Here is an 18,626-nt window from a genome sequence, read left to right on the forward strand (position 1 = left end):
GAGACAGCGGCTGCGGACGGAGCTGGGTGAAGGCGGCGTCCAGGAGTCTCGGCAGAGCCTGGGGCCAGAGGCGTCTGCCCCGCGCCGCGCCCCCGGGCCGGGACACCTCGCCTGGGGTACGTTGGTTCGTCCTCTCTCCGCGGGATGAGGGTGCGGAATGCCCACACCGCTGGGCGGCCGGGGCCTCGGCCGGGGGCCCAGCTGGGGAGGCGGTGACCTTGCAGCGCCCCGTGGGCTGTGCCAGTTGGAGCTGAGGGTGGTTTTTATGAGAACGTGAAAAGGGCATCGCTGGTTGGAAAGGGTCTTCCTGAGGCTTCAGCTTCACAGGTCACTTCTTGAGGATCCCTTGTCTCTTGCAACTTGAGTTTCAAAGGGTATGGCTTTCATTTAAAAAAAAAAAAAAAACAGAAACAAAAAACTCTCCAAGGACTTTTTCCACGGAACCCTGAAGAAAAAGCAGCTCGGGCAAATGAATTCGGAACGAGATCCAGCTGAATTTGAGTCTGGGGGCCCCTGTTCCCAGCTGCTGGACCGTGGGCGGTAATAGAGGCCGCCTCCCTGGGCCTCAGCATAGATGCCCAGCAGATGTTCACTCTCTTTTCTCTTCCCTCTTGTACTGGAGGCTTGAGGATGGGAAAAGTGAGGCCCCAAGAGTGGAAAAGCCTTGGCTGAGGTGAAGCCGTGAGTGAGTGAGCCAAGTGCCAGAGCTAATAAGAATAGCAGGCTGCTCGGTGAGCCTGGCCATGCCAAGGGTTAGACTGTTCCATCTAAGCCTCTCCAGACTGCCTGGTAGACACTGCTAGAGCCTCCTTCTCAGAGTCAGCTGAAGTGATGAGTGACTGGCTCAAAGTCACACACCCCACTGGTTGTAGAGCACAATTTTAACGCAATCTGGCTTCAGAAGCCAGGCTTTCAGCCATGGTGGACTATCTTCTGTTTGGGATGTATGGCTTCCCTGGTAGCTCAGTTGGTAAAGAATCTGCCCTGTAATGCAGGAGACCCAGGTTCAAGTCCCGGGCTGGGAAGATCCCCTGGAGAAGGGAATGGCAACCCACTCCAGTACTCTTTCCTGGAGAATCCCATGGACAGAGGAGCCTGGTGGGCTACAGTCCATGGGGTTGCAAGAGTTGGACATGACTTAGTAAACCACCACCACCACTGCTGCCTAGGCTTGATTCTTCCTATTGCTAGGGTCACTTGAACTTGGTTGGGCTATTTTCTTTGAATTTTCCTTATGCACAAGCTTTCTCTTGGATTCATAGAACACAGTTGTGATGCAGGATTTTTAAAAGATCCTTGAACAAAAAAATAAATCATTGAACAAATACTTTTCAGTGAACTATGTACCAGATATTATCTGAGTGCTTTAATATTAATTCATTTAATCTTCAAATCAAGCCCATGAGTTGAGTTATATTATTTCCCCTATTTATAAATTTAAAAAAAAAAAGCAAGCACAGAGAGATTAAGTAACTTGCTCAACTTGCTCAGGATCACCCAGTGAGTCATCAAATAGAGTTCATACTCTTAGCCCTTGTGCTAACCCTACTACCTGGTATGAGAGAGACAAGAGTCTGGCTTCTAAGCTAGTCAGGAGATTTAGGTACAGAAATGCATGAACAAGAGTATTCTTTGTAGTGATAGTAGCATTAACAAAGATTTCCCAATATCACCTAATACTCAGTCCGTATTAAAATTTCTCTGATTACCTCAAAGATATCTTCTGACACTGGGTTTGTCTGAATGAGAATCCAAACAAGATCTACATGTTGTCTTTGGCTGTTTTGTGTTGTTTTCTTTTTGTTGTTGTTGTTTCTGAAAATAAGTTTTATTTAAATAAGGGTTTAAATACATTACATAACATTAGAACTGAAGAGGACGGGGAAAAAAAACCCCAAAAATCCGTTTGTGACTCCACATGGCATTGGGCCGCTGTTGCTAGTGAGTTGCAAGCGCTACAGCTATGACTGATACATCGGTTTGAAATTTGTTCCCTTGTCAGAAGTTGAACTGATAGAAGGTTGGCCTCACCTTCTAGTTTGGGAATCGATTATTTAGGATATATCTGGTCAAAAAGACCTTGGCAAGCCAGATGTCCTGGCCCCTCACTAGAGGGTGGTTGCTCTAAGCTGTGCCCACCGAGTCACATTGGAGACAGCAAGGGATCTTTCCCCAACCACCAAGTCTCCCTCTGGCAGTACAGCCACCTCACCCATCCTCCATTCTCTGCTTCATCGAGGGCTGTCCAGTTGGTGATGTTCTCTCAGGACAGGGAACTCTGCAGAGGGACTGTTGAGGGACTTCCGGCCAGACATAGCCCCCTGTGATCCTGGGGCTCTGGACTTGGCTGAAGCATTACTGTTACTCCTTTGGTTCAGGCTGGACACTGCCAGGCGCCTCTGCTTGACCTCTGTTTAAATGAGGGACCCCAAGACTAGCCAGCATGGCTCTGTTCAGTTTGTTCCATGAAGGAGTTCCACTAGTCCAAGTTAAAAGCAGACCCCAGATGGTTACATTATATTAGCTGCGAGGTGTTTAAACTTGTGACAGGGACAGAAGGGAATTTCTACTCATTGCAAGGAAATCCTCACTTAAGCCTCAGTGAGCCCAAAGCTCTTGAACCCATGAGCCTTCAGCTGGTCATCCTTAGCCAGTCCAGTCTCAACCAGGAACTGGCATATGTCCTTGTGCTGGTCACCCTGTAGCTTAATTCCTTCTCCATCCTCTAGATGCTCAATGCAGTACCATTGCAGGCAAATTGCTTCCTAAATGCCTTCACTAGATTCTTTTTATCGTAATCATCAGCAATCCCCTGGATGGCAGTAATGGTCTTCCTGCCGTTTCTTCATCGAATCCTTATATGGATATAATCCTCAGTGCCAGCAGGAGGCAGATCAGTACCCTTCCTTGCGTCAGCAAAGGGGTCCAAAGAATAGAGGTTCTGGATAGCGGACATAGATATGATTGAAGGTGGCCGCCGGAGAAGGTGGGCAGGGGATACGGAGCCTTGGGAAGCGAGGGGGCTGGAAAGGGAGTCAGCTGAGTCCTCGGCGGCAGCTCAGTGACTGGGCCAAGTTGTTTTCTTCTAAAATAGTCCCTTCCTTTTTTCTTTCCATGCCATTGACTGATAAAAATGATTTAGTCTTTTAAAAAATGATTTACTTTTTAAAAATAAATGAATCAAAGTAAGAGATTAAGAAAAATAAACCAGAGCATATTGCAGACTCCCTGCATGAGAGGGCTCAGTCCACACCGGGCGGCGGGTGCCTGAGAGGAATGTGTGAAACGCATCCCTTCCGCTCCCTGCCAGTGTTACTTCTGAGAAGAGGGGGCGTCCCAGACTTGGGGGCCCTCCAGCTGTTAGATGCACTGATTTAGACCACACTAGGTGCTGTGTAAGGTGTGCTTTGGGGATCCCCAAAGTTCAGAGCCTTGGGAAAGGGCTTCTGTGTTGGTATCTGCTCATCTGCTCTGGAATGCCCACTGCACGGCTCTGAGCCAAAGAGACTCGAAGCTCCTTTCCCAGACTAACTTGATTTCACTTCCCAGTAGGTTCCTGCAGGCAGGTCTGGTTACTCCAGCGCATCTGGACTCTGTGACTGTAGCCGCCCTACCTCCAGCTGATGCCGCACGGCTGCTCCCCAGGGCCATCAGGGGAATGGCAGATGGGCCAGGGCTTAGGGCCAAGCACGTCTTCACCACCGCCTGCCCCAGCCCAGAGCCCTGAGGCTGAGTGTGGGGCTGGAGCCCTTGACAAAGGCCAGTTTTTGTCAAAGGTAGTTTTCCATCCCCTGCCCCTCCCCTCTAGCCACCTAGGTACTCAGGTCAGCTGGAAGATGGTTTGGGGGTGCTTCTCTCCCTGCAATAAAAGCTGAGTCAGCAAACTCCACCCATGCCTCTTTGAATCAATTAAACAGAACTGATTGTTAATGATTGATGAAGTAATAAAACAAGAAAAAAATGACCTGTAATCTGGCCACAGAATAATAACCACCAATATTCAGCAGGCATCTTTCTGGATTTCTTCCTATACTAAATAATTTTGGGTTTTGTTTGTTTAAGTAACAGCTTTATTGAGATATAACTCACATTCTTTGAAGTTGTGTTAAGTGCACACTTACTGGTTTACAGTGTATTCGGTCTTGTGGGTTAATCACGTGAAGGTTCATCAGTGTTGCAGCGCGTATCAGTCTTTCCTTCCTTCTTATTGCCAGATGATATTCAGTTATATGAGTACACCACATTTTGCTTATCCATTCATCAACTGATAGGCATTTAGGATGTTTCCACTTTGGAGCTATTATGATTAATGCTGCTGTGAAAGTTCATGAGCACGTTTTTGTGTAGACATATATTTTTGATTCTCTTGGATTTGTGTATTTTAGAGTAGAATTGCTGGATCACATGGTAATTCTATGTTTACTTGAGGGATGACCTGCTTTCCACAGCAATTCGCCATTTTACATTCCCACCAGCAGTCTATGAGGGTTCCAGTTTCACCATATTCTCACTAACACTTGCTATTTTCTGTCTTTTTTATTACAGTCAACCTAGAGGATGGGAAGTGGTATCCCAATGTAGTTTTGATTTGCATTTTCCTAATGACTGAAGCTATCAAGGATCTTTTCATGCACTTACAGACCATGTGTCCATCTTCTCTAGAGAAATATCCACTCAAATCTGTTACTTATTTTAAAATCAGGGTTTTTTTTTAAATTATTGTTCCATGGTAAGAGCTCTTTATATATGGGTACAAGTCCCTTGCTATTTATATGATTTGCAAATATTTTCTCCCTATGGATATCCTTTCAGTTTCTTGATGGTGTCCTTTGATATTCATGTATTTTTAACACACTGAAAGTTTTGCTGTTTTGTTTTTTTTTTTTTCACTCAGCATTATGTAGTGAAGTGCTCTAAACTTAGACAGCTGGAGTTCAAGTTCTGACTGTTGCTCTGTGGGCAAGTTCTGAACCTTTCTAAGCCTCAGCTTCCTCTTCTGTAAAATAGGGTAGCAGATCAGACGCACCTGATAGGATTGTTGTGAGATAATCCTGATCTGATCTTAGAGGAAGACGGGTGGGAAAGACTTGGTATGTAGGAAGCCCTCACAGGTGGTATTCCGTGATTCCCACACCACCACAAGCATCCATCTTTCTCCTCTCTCTCCCCTTTCCTCCCTCGGTGCTTTTCCCATCTCTTGTTCTTCTTTTCTCTCTCCCTTCGCGTCTTTCCTCCTCTTTCTTCTCCTCTGTGTCAGCCTTCTCTCCAACAGATCCCCTGGGCTCCATCAGAGCTGGTTCGTCTCCAGGGGTGGCCCTTGATGCCTCAGGTCCACACATGCCTCATCCGAAATCTCTTTTCTTTAGCTTTTGGGATTCCTGAACAGAATGGCCTGCAGCTGATGCCAAACTGAGAGAAATCTGAGCCAGGGGTGGTACCTAGGATTACCTTTCACTGCCTTAGACTGCAGGGCTGGGAGACGCTGGAGACGGAGGAGCTGCAGCCAGAGCGGGCCTGCGGGTGAGTCCAGCCCAGAGGGCAGATGCCTGTCGCCCGCACCTGCCCTGCCAAGCCTCCTCTGGCCTGCGGCTCAGTGTTCCCATGGGCACATCGGATAAAACGGGGACTCCTCTGTCTCTCAGACCAAGAGCTAGTCAGGGATGACTAGAAACTGTCGTAACGTTAAGGTGCTCGGCAGAAAGAAACACAGGACAAGTGGGGAATCACTCCCTTCTGATTTGGATCACAGAGTGCCTGATATCGATGCAGCAAATATTTATTAATATCATCTATCTCACTCAGGCTTTGGGGCAATCCCTGACATGACACTTACTGTCTTACTCTGGCAGGATTCTTAACTTTTTTTTTTTAAGCAATTCAATGATCTTAATATTAGGTTATTTTTTATTTGAAAAAAAAAAAGATTTTTGCAATCTCTACCTCCTGAAATGTGACATCAAGCGTACTTTTTTTTTTAATGAGCGACTGAGCCCACATACCCTTTGCCTTATAGTTTGTAGGCACTGAATTTGTGAGTATACAGCTACTGTTTCTGAAAGGACAGACATTAAGAAACTGTACCTGTCAATGCAGGGCCAGTTCCATGTGCTCCAGTGTGCGAGGGGCAATGTGTCTTAGTGGCCTGAATACACAGGATCTCAGCTCTCTACTATTGGAAAGCTAATCTTGCTAACCTGGGATACAAAACAAAGTCCCTCCAGGCTTTTTGATAAGATTGATTGGCATTTTTCTATGGGCTATCATATTAGCTATTATTATAGAAAGCTCAGTCATATCTGAGCTTTGCGACCCCATGGACTGTAGCCCACCAGGCTCCTCTGTCCATGGAGACTCTCCAGGCCAGAATACTGGAGTGGGTTATCATGCCCTCCTCCAGGGTATCTTCCCACCCCAGGGATGGAACCCAGGTCTCCTGCATTGCAGGTGGATTCTTTACCGTCTGCACCACCGGGGAAGCCCATAGAAAGCAGGACAGACCCTTTTCTTTCTTAGTCCCTTTTCTTCCCTCCAAATTACTATATTTACAGAACACTTTCTTTTTCTGGCCGTGCCTAGTGGCTTAAGTTCCCTGACCAGGGAGTGAACCCTGGCCCTTGGTATGGAAAGCCCCGAGTCCTGACCACTGGACCACCAGGGAAGTCCTGACACTTTCCTCTTCACGTACTTCTTGGTGAACTAAGTTTGTTTCAGAGGCCTGGAGGCAGGAACTATTTCTCTAATTATAATTGTACACTAATGATGTTCTGTATATAGTGAGGAGGAGGAAATAAAAGAGGTTTGGGGAAATTCAAGGCGCAGTTCTGCGTAGGTTGCATGGAACAGGGCAAGTACCAGTTGAAAGTCCTGGGCTGTGATGCCGTCAGCAGTGTCTGGTTGTGAGAGGTCCAGGAAAGCACAAGTCACCAGGTTTTGCTTTCTTTAACAGAAAATCTGCCACAAATGGGGCTGGGTTCGGTGGGATGGTTTCTTTTTTTTTTTTTTTTTTCCTTGAGATACTGTACCTACAGCCTCTCTGGCCTTCCTCTGACCTTTGAACATGAAATGCTCCTTCTCGGAGCCTTCAGAGATGCTGCTTCATCTGACATACTAACCTCTTCTGTCTGCCTGCTCCCTCACACAGCCCTTCCCACAGTTACTCCTTGCTCAGTCATCAGATCCCAATTCAAAAAGCACTTGGCTAAGGAAAGACTTCCCTGCTCGCCCTTAGCTGCAGGCTCCCACAGCACTGCCCTTGCCCTTCATTACACTTCCTATCAGTTCAGTTCAGTCGCTCAGTCGTGTCCAGCTCTTTGTGACCCCACGGACACTTCCCATGCTTGTGGTTAAATGATCACTTGCTTCGTGGTGACCTTCTCAGCTAGAAATTAAGCTGAAGGCAGTGGCCACATGTCAATACTTACTTTCATGCTTTGCACATAATAGCCACATAATAAATGTTTACAGAATGAATGAAATAGTGCATAAACATACAATAAAGAATTTCACATAAAATTTTAGGATATTTACAGAATTTCTAGTATGTATATGCTTTTTTCTTTTAGGTCTTATACACTTTAAAACTTTTATTATTTATTTTTATTTAAGTATAGTTTATTAACAGTTTCAGGTGTATAGCAAATACATACATATATATATATATGTATATATATATATATATATATATACACATGATTCTTCTCCAGTATAGGTTATTACAAAATATTGAATACAGTTCCCTGTGCTATACAGTAGGTCCTTATTATTTATTTTATATATAGTAGTGTATATCTGTTAATCCCAAATTTCCAGTTTATCCCCCTCCTCCCTTTGGTAACCACAAGTTTGTTTTCTATGTCTGTAAGTCTATTTCTGTTTTGTAAATAAGTTCATTTGTATCATTTTTTTTTAGATTCCACATATAAGTGATATCATAAAGTATTTGTGTTTCTCTGTCTGACTTAGTATGATAATCTCTAGGCCCATCTGTGTTGCTGCAGATAGCATTATTTTATTCTTTTTAAGGCTTGGAAATATTCTATTGGATATATGTACCTTATCTTCTTTATCCATTCATCTGTTTATGGACCTTCAGGTTGCTTAACAACAACAACAAATGAATATTGGGCTGCATGTATCTATTTAATTAGAGTTGTCTTTTCAGGCATATTCCCAGGAATGGATTGCTGGATCATATGGTAGCTGTATTTTTAGTTTTGGGGGAAATCTCCAAACTCTTCTCCATAGTGGTTGCACCAGCTTAGTAATACGATTTCCATAAACATTGTAGGAAGGTTCCCAAAAGGAGAAAGCTACACACACACAAAATTTTGTACCACTTCCTTGTATCACCTTTTCAAAAATTAGACAAATAATAAATATGTGCCCACAAAATATTACAAAGGATTCATAGGAGAGGCAGATGAGCCTTCCAGAGTGGGGAGCTTCATTGGGCAAAGGTTTAGGAGTGGGGCCACCCAGAGCCCCACACTGGGGGCCTGGCACTTGGGATTCAAACCCTGCCCTACCCCTTACCAGCTGTGTATTCATGTCTCTAAGCCCCATTGCCTCAACTAAAACACACAGGATGACTTTTACCTTCTAGGGACTTGGGGAGAATAAAATTCAATCAAGAAGATAAAATACACATCCCAGTGCCTGCTTGACATGTTCTTCCTCACTTGAACCCTGGGCCAGTTGGTGGTATGCTGAATGTAAGGTGGCTTCTCAGAAAACTCCCAGCTGGGGCCTGGATTCTCTGGACACCCTGCGTGGGCAGGATGTTCCCATCTGCTTCCTAGTTCTGGAGTTCCAATTGGAGGATCAGATACCAGTTCCTGTATAGTGTGAGTCACTTAAGAAGACCTCTGGCATCCCTGGAGTGCAGGTAACAAGCATCTTGGCCTGGGGGTAAGATCCTCCTTACCAGGGGACGGTGAGGTGAGCCCCGGCACCTGTGTTTGGGCCCAAGTATCGGGACCCTGTGTTCTGCAGGATGTCCCGGCACCAGAGGAGAGGCCAGCAGCCTATGATCAGAAAGTGCCAGAAACCTCGAAATAAGTCCTGGTTTGGGGTCCCTTGCTGTCGCTCCAAACCTTGGGTCCTTCGTCTAAAAAATTGAGATCATAGGGAATTCCCTGGCGGTCCAGTGGTTGGGACGCCAAGCTTTCACTGCCGAGGGTCTGGGTTTGATCCCTGGTCAAGAAATTGGGAGCCCACAAGCTGAGTGCTGCAGCCAAAATAAATAAATTAAACTAAAAAAACTGAGATCATAATGCCCACCTCAGGGGCTGTTGTGTTAAATCGCCTAGCTGTATGCTTACTTAGCTGCTAAGTTGCATCCATGACCCCATGGACTGTAGCCCACTAGGCTCCTCTGTCCATGGGATTTCCCAGGCAAGAATACTAGAGTGGGCTGCCATTCCCTTCTCGAGGGGATCTTCCGAATCCAGGGATTGAACCTGTGTCTCTGGCATTAGCAGGTGGGTTCTTTACCACTAAGCCGCCAAGGTAGCCCCAAATCACCTAGCCCTTGAGGTAATATATGTCAGTAAAGAGGAGTCAGAGTTTCCTCCCGCTCCTGTACCCTGTTCTTGGGAAGCACACCCTCGAGCAGAGGGGGTAACGTGTGCAGAGCAGGCGGGTGGCTGCTGCCCAGGTCTTCCGGGGGACCCAGGGAGGTACCCAGCAGGAAACAAGAGCTGTTGGGCATCCTGCTGGCCCCTGACAAGGGGGGTGTCGATGGGGGCTCTGTGCTCACAGTCTAGACACCAGCTGCCCTCAGTGGTGACATGGCCAGTGAAGGCGTCTTGGTGGGGAGCAAATGCTGTGAAAGGAAAGAGGAAACCTCCAGGTCCTTCCCCTCCCGAGCGGCTCATCCTTGAGATGGCTGCAGGAAGAACAGTGCAAAGAGCAGAAAACTCTGGGATCTGGGGGTGTGGGGGCTGGGCTCGGTGTCCCTTTCATTCTGGAGGACCCTCTATGGGACAGTCTTTCTTGATTAGTTGGTATTGGAGTATAGTTGATTTACAGTGTTGTGTTAGTTTCTGCTGTATGGCAAAATGAATCAGTGATTCTGTCCATACCCACTCTTTTTTAGACTCTGTTCCCATCTGGGTCATCACAGAGTACTGTGCTATAGCAGGTCCTTATTAGTCATCTCTTTTATGTGTTTATGTCAGTCTCAGTCCCCCACTTTATCCTTCCCTCTGCACCCCGGGACATTCTTAAGATCCGCTAAAGGACTCTGGCGGGTTTGGGGGCTGCAGGGGGCCTGGGAGATGCTGGGATTCCAAGCACAGGTGACCTCAGGGGTCTTCTCTGGGCGGAGACTCCCCATGGTTCCTCCTCTCAGACACAGCTGACCACTACATCAGTAACAAGGGGCATGTGTGGCGCTTTACCAAGCCCTTTCCTCATACGTGTTTGCAGCAGCATTCCCCTCGACAACCTTAAGGTCAAAATGTTATCATCCCCATTTTACAGAGGAGGAAACTTGAGTCTTGGAGAACTTAAGTCGTTTGCCCCAGGTCTCCCAGCTCCTGAGCGGCATCAGAGGGACTCAAATCCAGCAGGAGAGACTTTCATTTCACATCCATCTGGGGAAATGTATCCAGCCAGCTGCTCGTCCCTGCCCAGCTCCAGCCAGGGGAAGGGCAACTAGACTCCCACCCGAGGGGGACTTCTGTCAGTCTGGGAAGACAGAGCCCTCCCAGCGTCCAGGGCCATCTGACCCAGCCCCTCTCCTGCCTTCCAGGCCCTGAAAAACCTCCAGGCCTCTCCCATGGATCTGTGATCGAGGTGGGCAGCCCTCCCAGCAGCCCGGGACAGCCGTAAGTAACCGTGGAAAGGGGCCTGCCCTCATCTCTCCCCTCCTCTGGCTCCGTCCTACCGCTCCCTTAGCTGGTTCCTTCTGCCAACTCCCAGCAATCCAGGAGGACATCCTCCCTTGGGAATCCGTGCTTCTTGTAGGACTTCACTCTCTGTGGGTGAGAGCAACGCTTGCTGTTGTCTATTTATTTTTAATAGCAAAAGTAATATCTGCTTATTTAAAAAGTCAAACAATGCAGAAGCACACTACGCAGAAAGTGCAAGTTTTTGGTGATGAGAGTTACTACATGCCCCGGCCCTCAGGGCTCATCCCAGTACTCCAGGACCACGATGAACCCCCTTTACAGATGGGTGAACTGAGTCACAGAGCAACGAAGCGTCTGGTCTGAGATCACAGGCTAGGAAGGGGCTGAGTTGGGAAGGCTCTGCTAAATCACCCAGCAAGCTATTTAGGTAAACAACCTAAAATTGCTCCCCTATAAGAATTTTAAGCAAATATCAGGACTTCTTGCCCCTGGAGAAAGAAAAGGGCTGCAGGAGAGAAAGAGAGACAAATGGAAAATCATTGCCCATAGTCTTGTGGAGCTGGCCTTTGGCTCTGCGAAGACTGCTCATGCCTTCAAGTCGGGCTCCTTACTTGGGAGGTCCCCAGTGGGATGGACTCTCTGGGGCGGTGGGCGTGTTCCAGGGCTGCTCTCTGGCATCCCCAGATGGGATGTGGGATGAGCGAGCGGCCCCTGGTCCCCGACGGCTACTGCCCGCTCCGTCTGCAGGTCTCCGGCCGGCGGCATGTGGCTGCGGCGGGTCTCCAGCACGGCGGTGACCGCGCTCCTGCTGGCGCAGACCGGCCTCCTGCTCTTCTTGGTCTCCCGGCCCAGACTGCCGCCCCCGGCGAGCGGCGAGGAGCGCGTGCACGTGCTGGTGCTTTCCTCGTGGCGATCGGGCTCGTCCTTCGTGGGCCAGCTCTTCAGTCAACACCCCGACGTCTTCTACCTGATGGAGCCCGCGTGGCACGTGTGGGCCGCCCTGTCGCAGGGCAGCGCCCTGGCGCTCCACATGGCCGTGCGCGACCTGGTGCGTTCCGTCTTCCTGTGCGATATGGACGTGTTCGACGCCTACCTGCCGTGGAGGCGCAACCTGTCGGACCTCTTCCAGTGGGCGGAGAGCCGGGCGCTGTGCTCGCCGCCCGCCTGCAGCGCCTTCCCGCGCGGCGCCATCAGCAGCGAGGCGGTGTGCAAGCCGCTATGCGCGCGGCGGCCCTTCGGCCTGGCGCAGGAGGCCTGCCGCTCCTACAGCCACGTGGTGCTCAAGGAGGTGCGCTTCTTCAACCTGCAGGTGCTCTACCCGCTGCTCAGCGACCCCGCGCTCCGCCTGCGCATCGTGCACCTGGTGCGCGACCCGCGCGCCGTGCTGCGCTCGCGCGAGCAGACGGCCAAGGCGCTGGCGCGCGACAACGGCATCGTGCTGGGCACCAACGGCAAGTGGGTGGAGGCCGACCCGGAGCTGCGCGTGGTGCGGGAGGTGTGTCGCAGCCACGTGCGCATCGCCGAGGCGGCCACGCGCAAGCCGCCGCCCGCCCTGCGCGGCCGCTACCGCCTGGTGCGCTTCGAGGACCTGGCGCGGGCGCCGCTGCCCGAGATCCGAGAGCTGTACGCCTTCGCGGGCCTGAGCCTCACGCCGCAGCTCGAAGCCTGGATCCACAACATCACACACGGCGTCGGGCCCGGCGCGCGCCGCGAGGCCTTCAAGACCACGTCGAGGGACGCGCTCAACGTCTCGCAGGCTTGGCGCCACGCCCTGCCCTTCTCCAAGATCCGCCGTGTGCAGGAGCTGTGTGCTGGCGCGCTGCAGCTGCTGGGCTACCGGCCCGTGTTCTCCGAGGACGAGCAGCGCGACCTCAGCCTGGACCTGGTGCTGCCGCGCGGCCCGAGCAGCTTCAGCTGGGCCTCGTCCACTGCCGAGCGCCCTGGGCCGTAGCATAGGCCCCCAGCTGGGGCTGGCGGTCACCAGGGCCAGGAGACCCACGCGTGGTGCCAAAGGGTCTGGGCATGCGGTGGCCCAGAGTTTGGGAGGTCCCACCTGTAGCAGGCCAGGACCAAGTTCCCAAACTAGTTTCTTTCTGCCCATTTCTCTTTCTTTCGAGTCCTCTTTAGGAGCTAAATGGTTTCCCCTGGGGGCTCAGCAGTAAAGAATCTGCCTGCAGTGCAGGAGACCCAGGTTTGATCCCTGCGTCGGGAAGACCCTCTGGAGGAGGGCATGGCAACTCACTCCACCATTCTTGCCTGGAGAGTCCCATGGACAGAAGAGCCTGGTGGGCTGCAGTCCATGGGGGCAAAGAATCAGACGTGACTGAAGTGATTAATCAACAGCACGTAGGAGCTGAATTACCCACGGGAACACTCTTCATAGAAAGCAGACTGGTTCCCCCACTTCTGGGCACAGGGAATAAGTTCAAATGACTTGGCTCCTTCTCCAGCACTTTCTTTCCTTCTCAGTCTCCCTCAGGATGCCTCATCCTGCAGCTGAGAAGGCTGGCCCAGCCCTACCTGGGACTGGAGGGATACTGTGGCCAGCTGGCCCCTGAAGTCAGTACATCTCCCCCTCCACGGCACCCCCCCCCCCAGACTCTGTTCCCCCAAATCCTCTGGCACCACATGCCACCAAAGCCAATGCTTTTATATTCATCTGTATCTTCAGCAAGAAATCAGCCAAGCCTCTGTCTTGGGGTCTCCCCTTAGTCTCTCTCTGACCCAATCTCCCAGGAGCCCACACGACCCCATCACCTGCCTAAGTAAGGTGAACCTTTGATTTGTCCTATGGGAAAGCTCCTACTTACAGAAATAAACATATTTAACCTGTATGATACAAATTAGAGTTTATGGCCTGTAAAGTTGGAGAATCAAAATGCAAAAGTGAAGAGACTTGTCCAAAGCTACAGGATGAAAAGGAAGATGAAGAGAGAGAGGGAAGTTTGCTTTGGGACCACAGTGGGGAGGAGAGGGTGCATCAGGCTTGCAGAGACCTGTCTCCTGGACCAAGAAGGGTCAGATTTTCCCATCCTGTTCGCCCAAGGGCTCAGCAGTCGGCCGTAGCTAGGACCGCAGCTGCGAGGTGAGATGTGGGAAGTGGTAAGCTCGGGGTTCAGAGTGCAGAATCTAGGGAGCTTCCTGGATAAGCCTGGAGGGAGGCAGTGAGCAGACAAAGTGGAGGGAAAGAAGGCTGGGCAGGCTCGGGCAGCAAGCCAGGCAGAGCGTGTGGCAGAGCAAGAGGCTGGCAGCAAGATCAGTGCCTGGAGGGCGAGTCACGGGGCGGGTGTAACTAGATAAAGCTCGCCAGGAGCTTGAAAGAAAAAAGGCTCTGGGGTGGCTGTCCTCCTGTGGTCCTTCTGTGCCAGGCCCTGGAGGAGAACAAAATACGATTCCTAGCTGCAAGCTACAGCACCTGGCTCCACCAGCAGAGGGTCTTATGAAACAGAGGCTGGATTTTAAAAACGGAGGTGGGGGGTAGGCGAAAGGGGAGGATGCCGGATATGTAAGAGCTAGTCTTGAATTCAGGAAATAAAAGCCAACAAGTGCTCAAAAAATGTTGAAAATGAGGGAGAAGGGTCACAGAACCTCTGGGAAGGACAGGGGAGCAGATTGGAGTCCACACAAATAGAATACCCGTCACACCTGAATAGAGAGCTGGTCTGCAGACTGACAGTTGCCACCAGAACACCTAAGCCTGTTCCCGCTGGGAGGGAGGGAGCTGCTCTCACTGAGACCATCAGTCACCAGGAGGGATTCTGGAGGTTGCTGGCTTCCCCTTCTCAGCCTGGTGTGGCCTTGGATTGGTGGGACCTGGATTGTACACCCACATCCTCACTGCAAAGCAGGCAGGTCAAGGGCAGTCTGGCACTTTCCATTTCTTTCCTCGAAGGGAGCAGATGGATACTGACCTTGAAGCCGAAACTTCAGGATGCCTCAGTTAAGGACCCGTCTAGCTGTAGAAACTTCGGGCCCTCTAAAGCTTCCATCTGCCCCTTCTCACAATAGAAGAAGGTATTTAAAATGCAGAATTTATTGATGACTTAGGCTAGGGTCACATGGCTTAATATATGGGCTGGAACTCAAAAATTTACATCTTTGACTTCAATGCTTATGGTTCTAGCAAGTAAACTGAGCTGGGGATGGAGCAGAAGACTCCATCACAGGCTTCAAAAGCCATATCATTACCCAGAGATGTGGGTCTCTCGGTGTCAAGGAGCTGTCCTGACATTTTGGGTTTTTTTGTTTTCAGTTTTATTGAGGAAGAATTGACATGCATCATTCTATAAGTTTAAGGTGTACAGCGTGATGGTTTGATTTACCTATATTGGGAAATGATTACCATACTAGGTTTAATTAACATCAGCCACCTCAGATAGATACAATAAAAAGAGGAAAAAAACACAATTTTAAAATTTATAAATGTTATGAGGGAATTCTCTGGCTGTCCAGTGGTTGGGACTCTGTGCTCTCACTGCCAAGGGCCCGGGTTCAGTCCCTGATGGGGGAAATAGGATCCTGCAAGCCACATGGCATGGCCAAAAATAAAATAAAAATGTTCTAAGAGATGGAGATTTAATGCCTCCATCTCTTCTCATCTTCTCTCCAAAATTTTATTGTACTTTTAGTTATATAATTGACCTATAGTGCTATGTAAGTTCCAGGTTCACAACATAGTGATTCGATATTTTTAAATGTTGCAAAATGATCGCCTCTGTCCTGGCATTGAGCTGCAAACATCTCAAGGTGGGCAGTGGTCTGGGTTAATGGGGGCCCTGCCACCGGCCCCTTTCCTCCCCATATGTGGCCCCCCCACCCCAGGATAGCCTCTGGGGATAAAAGCAGACTCCTGGCCCCACCTGGAAGGAGCACATGGTTAAGTGGAGGAGTCAGCTGGGAAATCTGCAATGTGCTATGTTTGGGCAAAGAAAGTCCATGAACCAGAGGTTCATGGTGCCAGAGGCTGACATGCAGTCACCGATCCTGAGTGGGATCCAGGAAGGCATTTGGGTTGGTGCTCAGAGCCCAGCCTGATCCTGGCATCCACAAGTTTTGTTTGTCCCTGCCAGGGTCACAGATTGTCTCGGCGACAGCACAATGAAAAGCTTTTGCTGTGTGACCCACTCCTCACCTGTCTCCTGAGGTTCTAGGATGCCAATGACTGGCTCTCAGATGTTGCTGCCTGTATATGGGGCCTTCTGGACAAGTCTCTGCAAGAGCTGCAGGGCACAGCAGGTTTCCAGCAAGCCCCTAGGTGAACCCAGCTAAGGTTTCAGGACAAAGACAGCGCCCAGTCCAGTGTTTTCATGAGTTAGCCCTGGGTCAGGCCCTGGAACAGAATAGTCAAAGCCTTTGTTCTGGTGGGGAGTGCAGACGCTAAATAAAAAGTCCTATAAATAAATATGCAACTGTTGATTGTGCTCTAAGAATAAATAATAAGAATGGGTAGAGGGTGGCCTACTTTACTGTGGAGAGTCAGGAAAACATTTTTGAAGAGAAATTTTTGGTTCAAATGAAGGATGGATAGGAGTTCATTGAGCACAGGATGAAGAGGCAGAAAGTGACTGAGGGATTGGTCCCCTTGGAATCAAGTTTCCTTGACAAAAGACTCACTCCTGGGAATCCAAGCTCGTGGTGGGAGAGGACCCCAGGAGATGACTGAGTTTGTGTATCTATAGTAAAGATTCCTAGAAATAGAACTGCTGGATCAAACAGCATCCATCTTTTAAATGTGAAAATGCCAAATTACTCCAAAAATGAAGTACCAACTTATACTCTCTGGAATAGTGTCAGGAATGCCCTTGTCACTCTTTTCTACTGAGCTCCCCCCATCATCTATAAAGAGGTAAATAATTTTCATTTTTACCTACCTAATGGAATATTTGGGCTTTCCTGGTGGCTCAGATGGTAAAGAATCTGCCTGCAATGCAGGAGACCCAGGTTCAGTCCCTGAGTTGGGAAGATCCCCTGGAGAAGGAAATGGCAACTCACTCCAGTATTCTTGCCTGGAGGATTCCATGGACAGAGGAGCCTGGTGGGTAACAAAGAGTTGGACACAACTGAAGCAATACACATTCATTGTTACAGTGCTACTAGGAACAATCTTGTCTCTATCTTCTGGTACCAATGCTGTAGGATATTTGCCTAGGAGCTAAATAGGTAGATCATGAGTATCTTCATTCAACATTATTCCAGATGGTTGTTATCTATTTATGGGCTTCCCAGGTAGCTCAGTGGTAAAGAATTTGCTTGCAATGCAGCAGACATGGGTTTGGTCCCTGGGTCAGGAAGATCCTGACCCTGGAGTTTCCTCCTGGAGGAGGAGGTTGCAATCCACTCCAGTATTCTTGCTTGGACAATCCCATGGACAGAGGAGTCTGGTGGGCTACAGTCCACGAGGTCCCAAAGAGTCGACACAATTGAGCATGCATATATCTGTTTATGCCTCCATAGTTCCAGCTGCCCTACAACCTCAATAACAATCAGCATTCTCAGACTTCAAAATTTTTGGCTGTTGGGTGGTTGACAAGTGACATCTCATTGTGATTCATTTTGTGTTTCACTAATTAATGAGGTTAAGTATCTTTTCCTATTAATATTTTTGTTGGCCACTTGTATTTCTCTATCCAGGTCTTTTGTTTTTCATTTTCTTATTGATTTTTATAAGTGCTTGATATGTTCTGAATGCCACTCCTATGTCAGTGATTTGTATTTCAGATATTGTCTCCCAGTTTGTGACTTGTCTTTATATTTTCTTTGTGATAACCCTTGTATAACACAAGACCTTAAAGTAATTAAATTTACCCATTCTTTCCTTTATGGTCTTTGCTTTTTGTATCTAGTTTAAGAACTCCTTTACCATCATGGACATAAAGATATTCAACATTGTCTTCTGAAAGTTTTATAGTTCTTCATCTCACTGTAAGTGAAACGGAGGTGGTGGGTGGCTAAAAAATAAACACACACACACACCAAGTTTTTGTTTGCTTTATATATGCTTCATAATTTTCTTGTAAGTTTGTGTTTTTCCTGAAGTTGTGTTGTTTTTTAGATTTTTTTTCCCCCCACTGAGAGAAGAAATGGTACCTTCTTCACCGTGTTCTTAAAATTGTGAGATTCTTAATCAGTTTGTCTGTTGCTGAAATCTATATTATTTTTTCTGAGGATATTCCTCCTGTTCCTATCTGGTTAGGTGGCTACTAGTACTGTTGCACAGAAGTCCATCTAAGACTCCTGGTTAAATCCACTATTTTTTTTTGGCCCATCTTTCTCTTAGTCATCACTCTTTAACTTCATTGGAGTACAAATTCAGCTTCCCTTAGAAAGGTCATGTAAAAGATTATTTTTCTAAAGAAAAAAAAAGATACATTTTCTGAGTTCTACAAGTCTAAATGGCTTTTTAAAAATTTCTAAATTCACAATCTGAGAATAGAATTCTAAATTCAAAATAATGTTTCCTGATATGATGCATCATTGATTGTTATATAATCTTAAAATAATTGGTTTCTTCCACTTCTTTTACACTCTGCTAGTCTGGGAAATGTACCAGAAGACAGCATTGTTAAATATTTTATGACTTTAAAAAATGCTTACTGTTTTTGTTTTAGAAAAGTTTCTTGTTTGAGGCAAAATCCCAGTTGTAGTGTTAGAGAATTGGTATCAGAAAGCTTCAAAAACCAAGGCTTTCAAGAGGGAACTCTAATTAACAATGTTGTTAATGTCCTTGAATTAAAAGGAAAACATAATGTATTTTGTACTCAATGCTTTTTAATG

The 18,626-nt window shown here is 48.1% G+C and overlaps 1 protein-coding gene and 1 pseudogene across 4 annotated transcripts; one reads left to right on the forward strand and one right to left on the reverse strand.

Annotated features, from left to right (window-relative positions):
- The first annotated feature begins 28 nt into the window (after positions 1–28).
- CHST6 (carbohydrate sulfotransferase 6) lies at positions 29–17,670 on the forward strand. 4 transcript variants are annotated; one of them, XM_070451525.1, is made up of 5 exons: positions 30–116; positions 5,367–5,520; positions 8,603–8,884; positions 10,754–10,829; positions 11,601–17,670. In XM_070451525.1, the coding sequence occupies exon 5, from the start codon at positions 11,617–11,619 to the stop codon at positions 12,802–12,804; it is 1,188 nt and encodes a 395-aa protein (XP_070307626.1). In that variant the 5' UTR covers positions 30–116; positions 5,367–5,520; positions 8,603–8,884; positions 10,754–10,829; positions 11,601–11,616; the 3' UTR covers positions 12,805–17,670. The 4 variants fall into 4 exon arrangements, with proteins under 4 accessions (XP_020739659.1, XP_070307626.1, XP_070307627.1 ...); XM_020884000.2 differs by lacking the exon at positions 5,367–5,520 and having other exon boundaries at positions 29–116; XM_070451526.1 differs by lacking the exon at positions 5,367–5,520 and having other exon boundaries at positions 31–116; positions 8,695–8,884.
- Positions 2,592–2,956, reverse strand: LOC110131406 (eukaryotic translation initiation factor 1 pseudogene; annotated as a pseudogene).
- Positions 17,671–18,626: the final 956 nt, after the last annotated feature.

The sequence above is a fragment of the Odocoileus virginianus genome, chromosome 20 (genome assembly GCF_023699985.2).
Source record: "Odocoileus virginianus isolate 20LAN1187 ecotype Illinois chromosome 20, Ovbor_1.2, whole genome shotgun sequence".
Classification (NCBI taxonomy): domain Eukaryota; kingdom Metazoa; phylum Chordata; class Mammalia; order Artiodactyla; family Cervidae; genus Odocoileus; species Odocoileus virginianus.

Bases quoted from the DNA above. Each gene is read 5' to 3' on its own strand.
- CHST6 (XM_020884000.2), top strand. From the start codon at position 11,617: ATGTGGCTGCGGCGGGTCTCCAGCACGGCGGTGACCGCGCTCCTGCTG.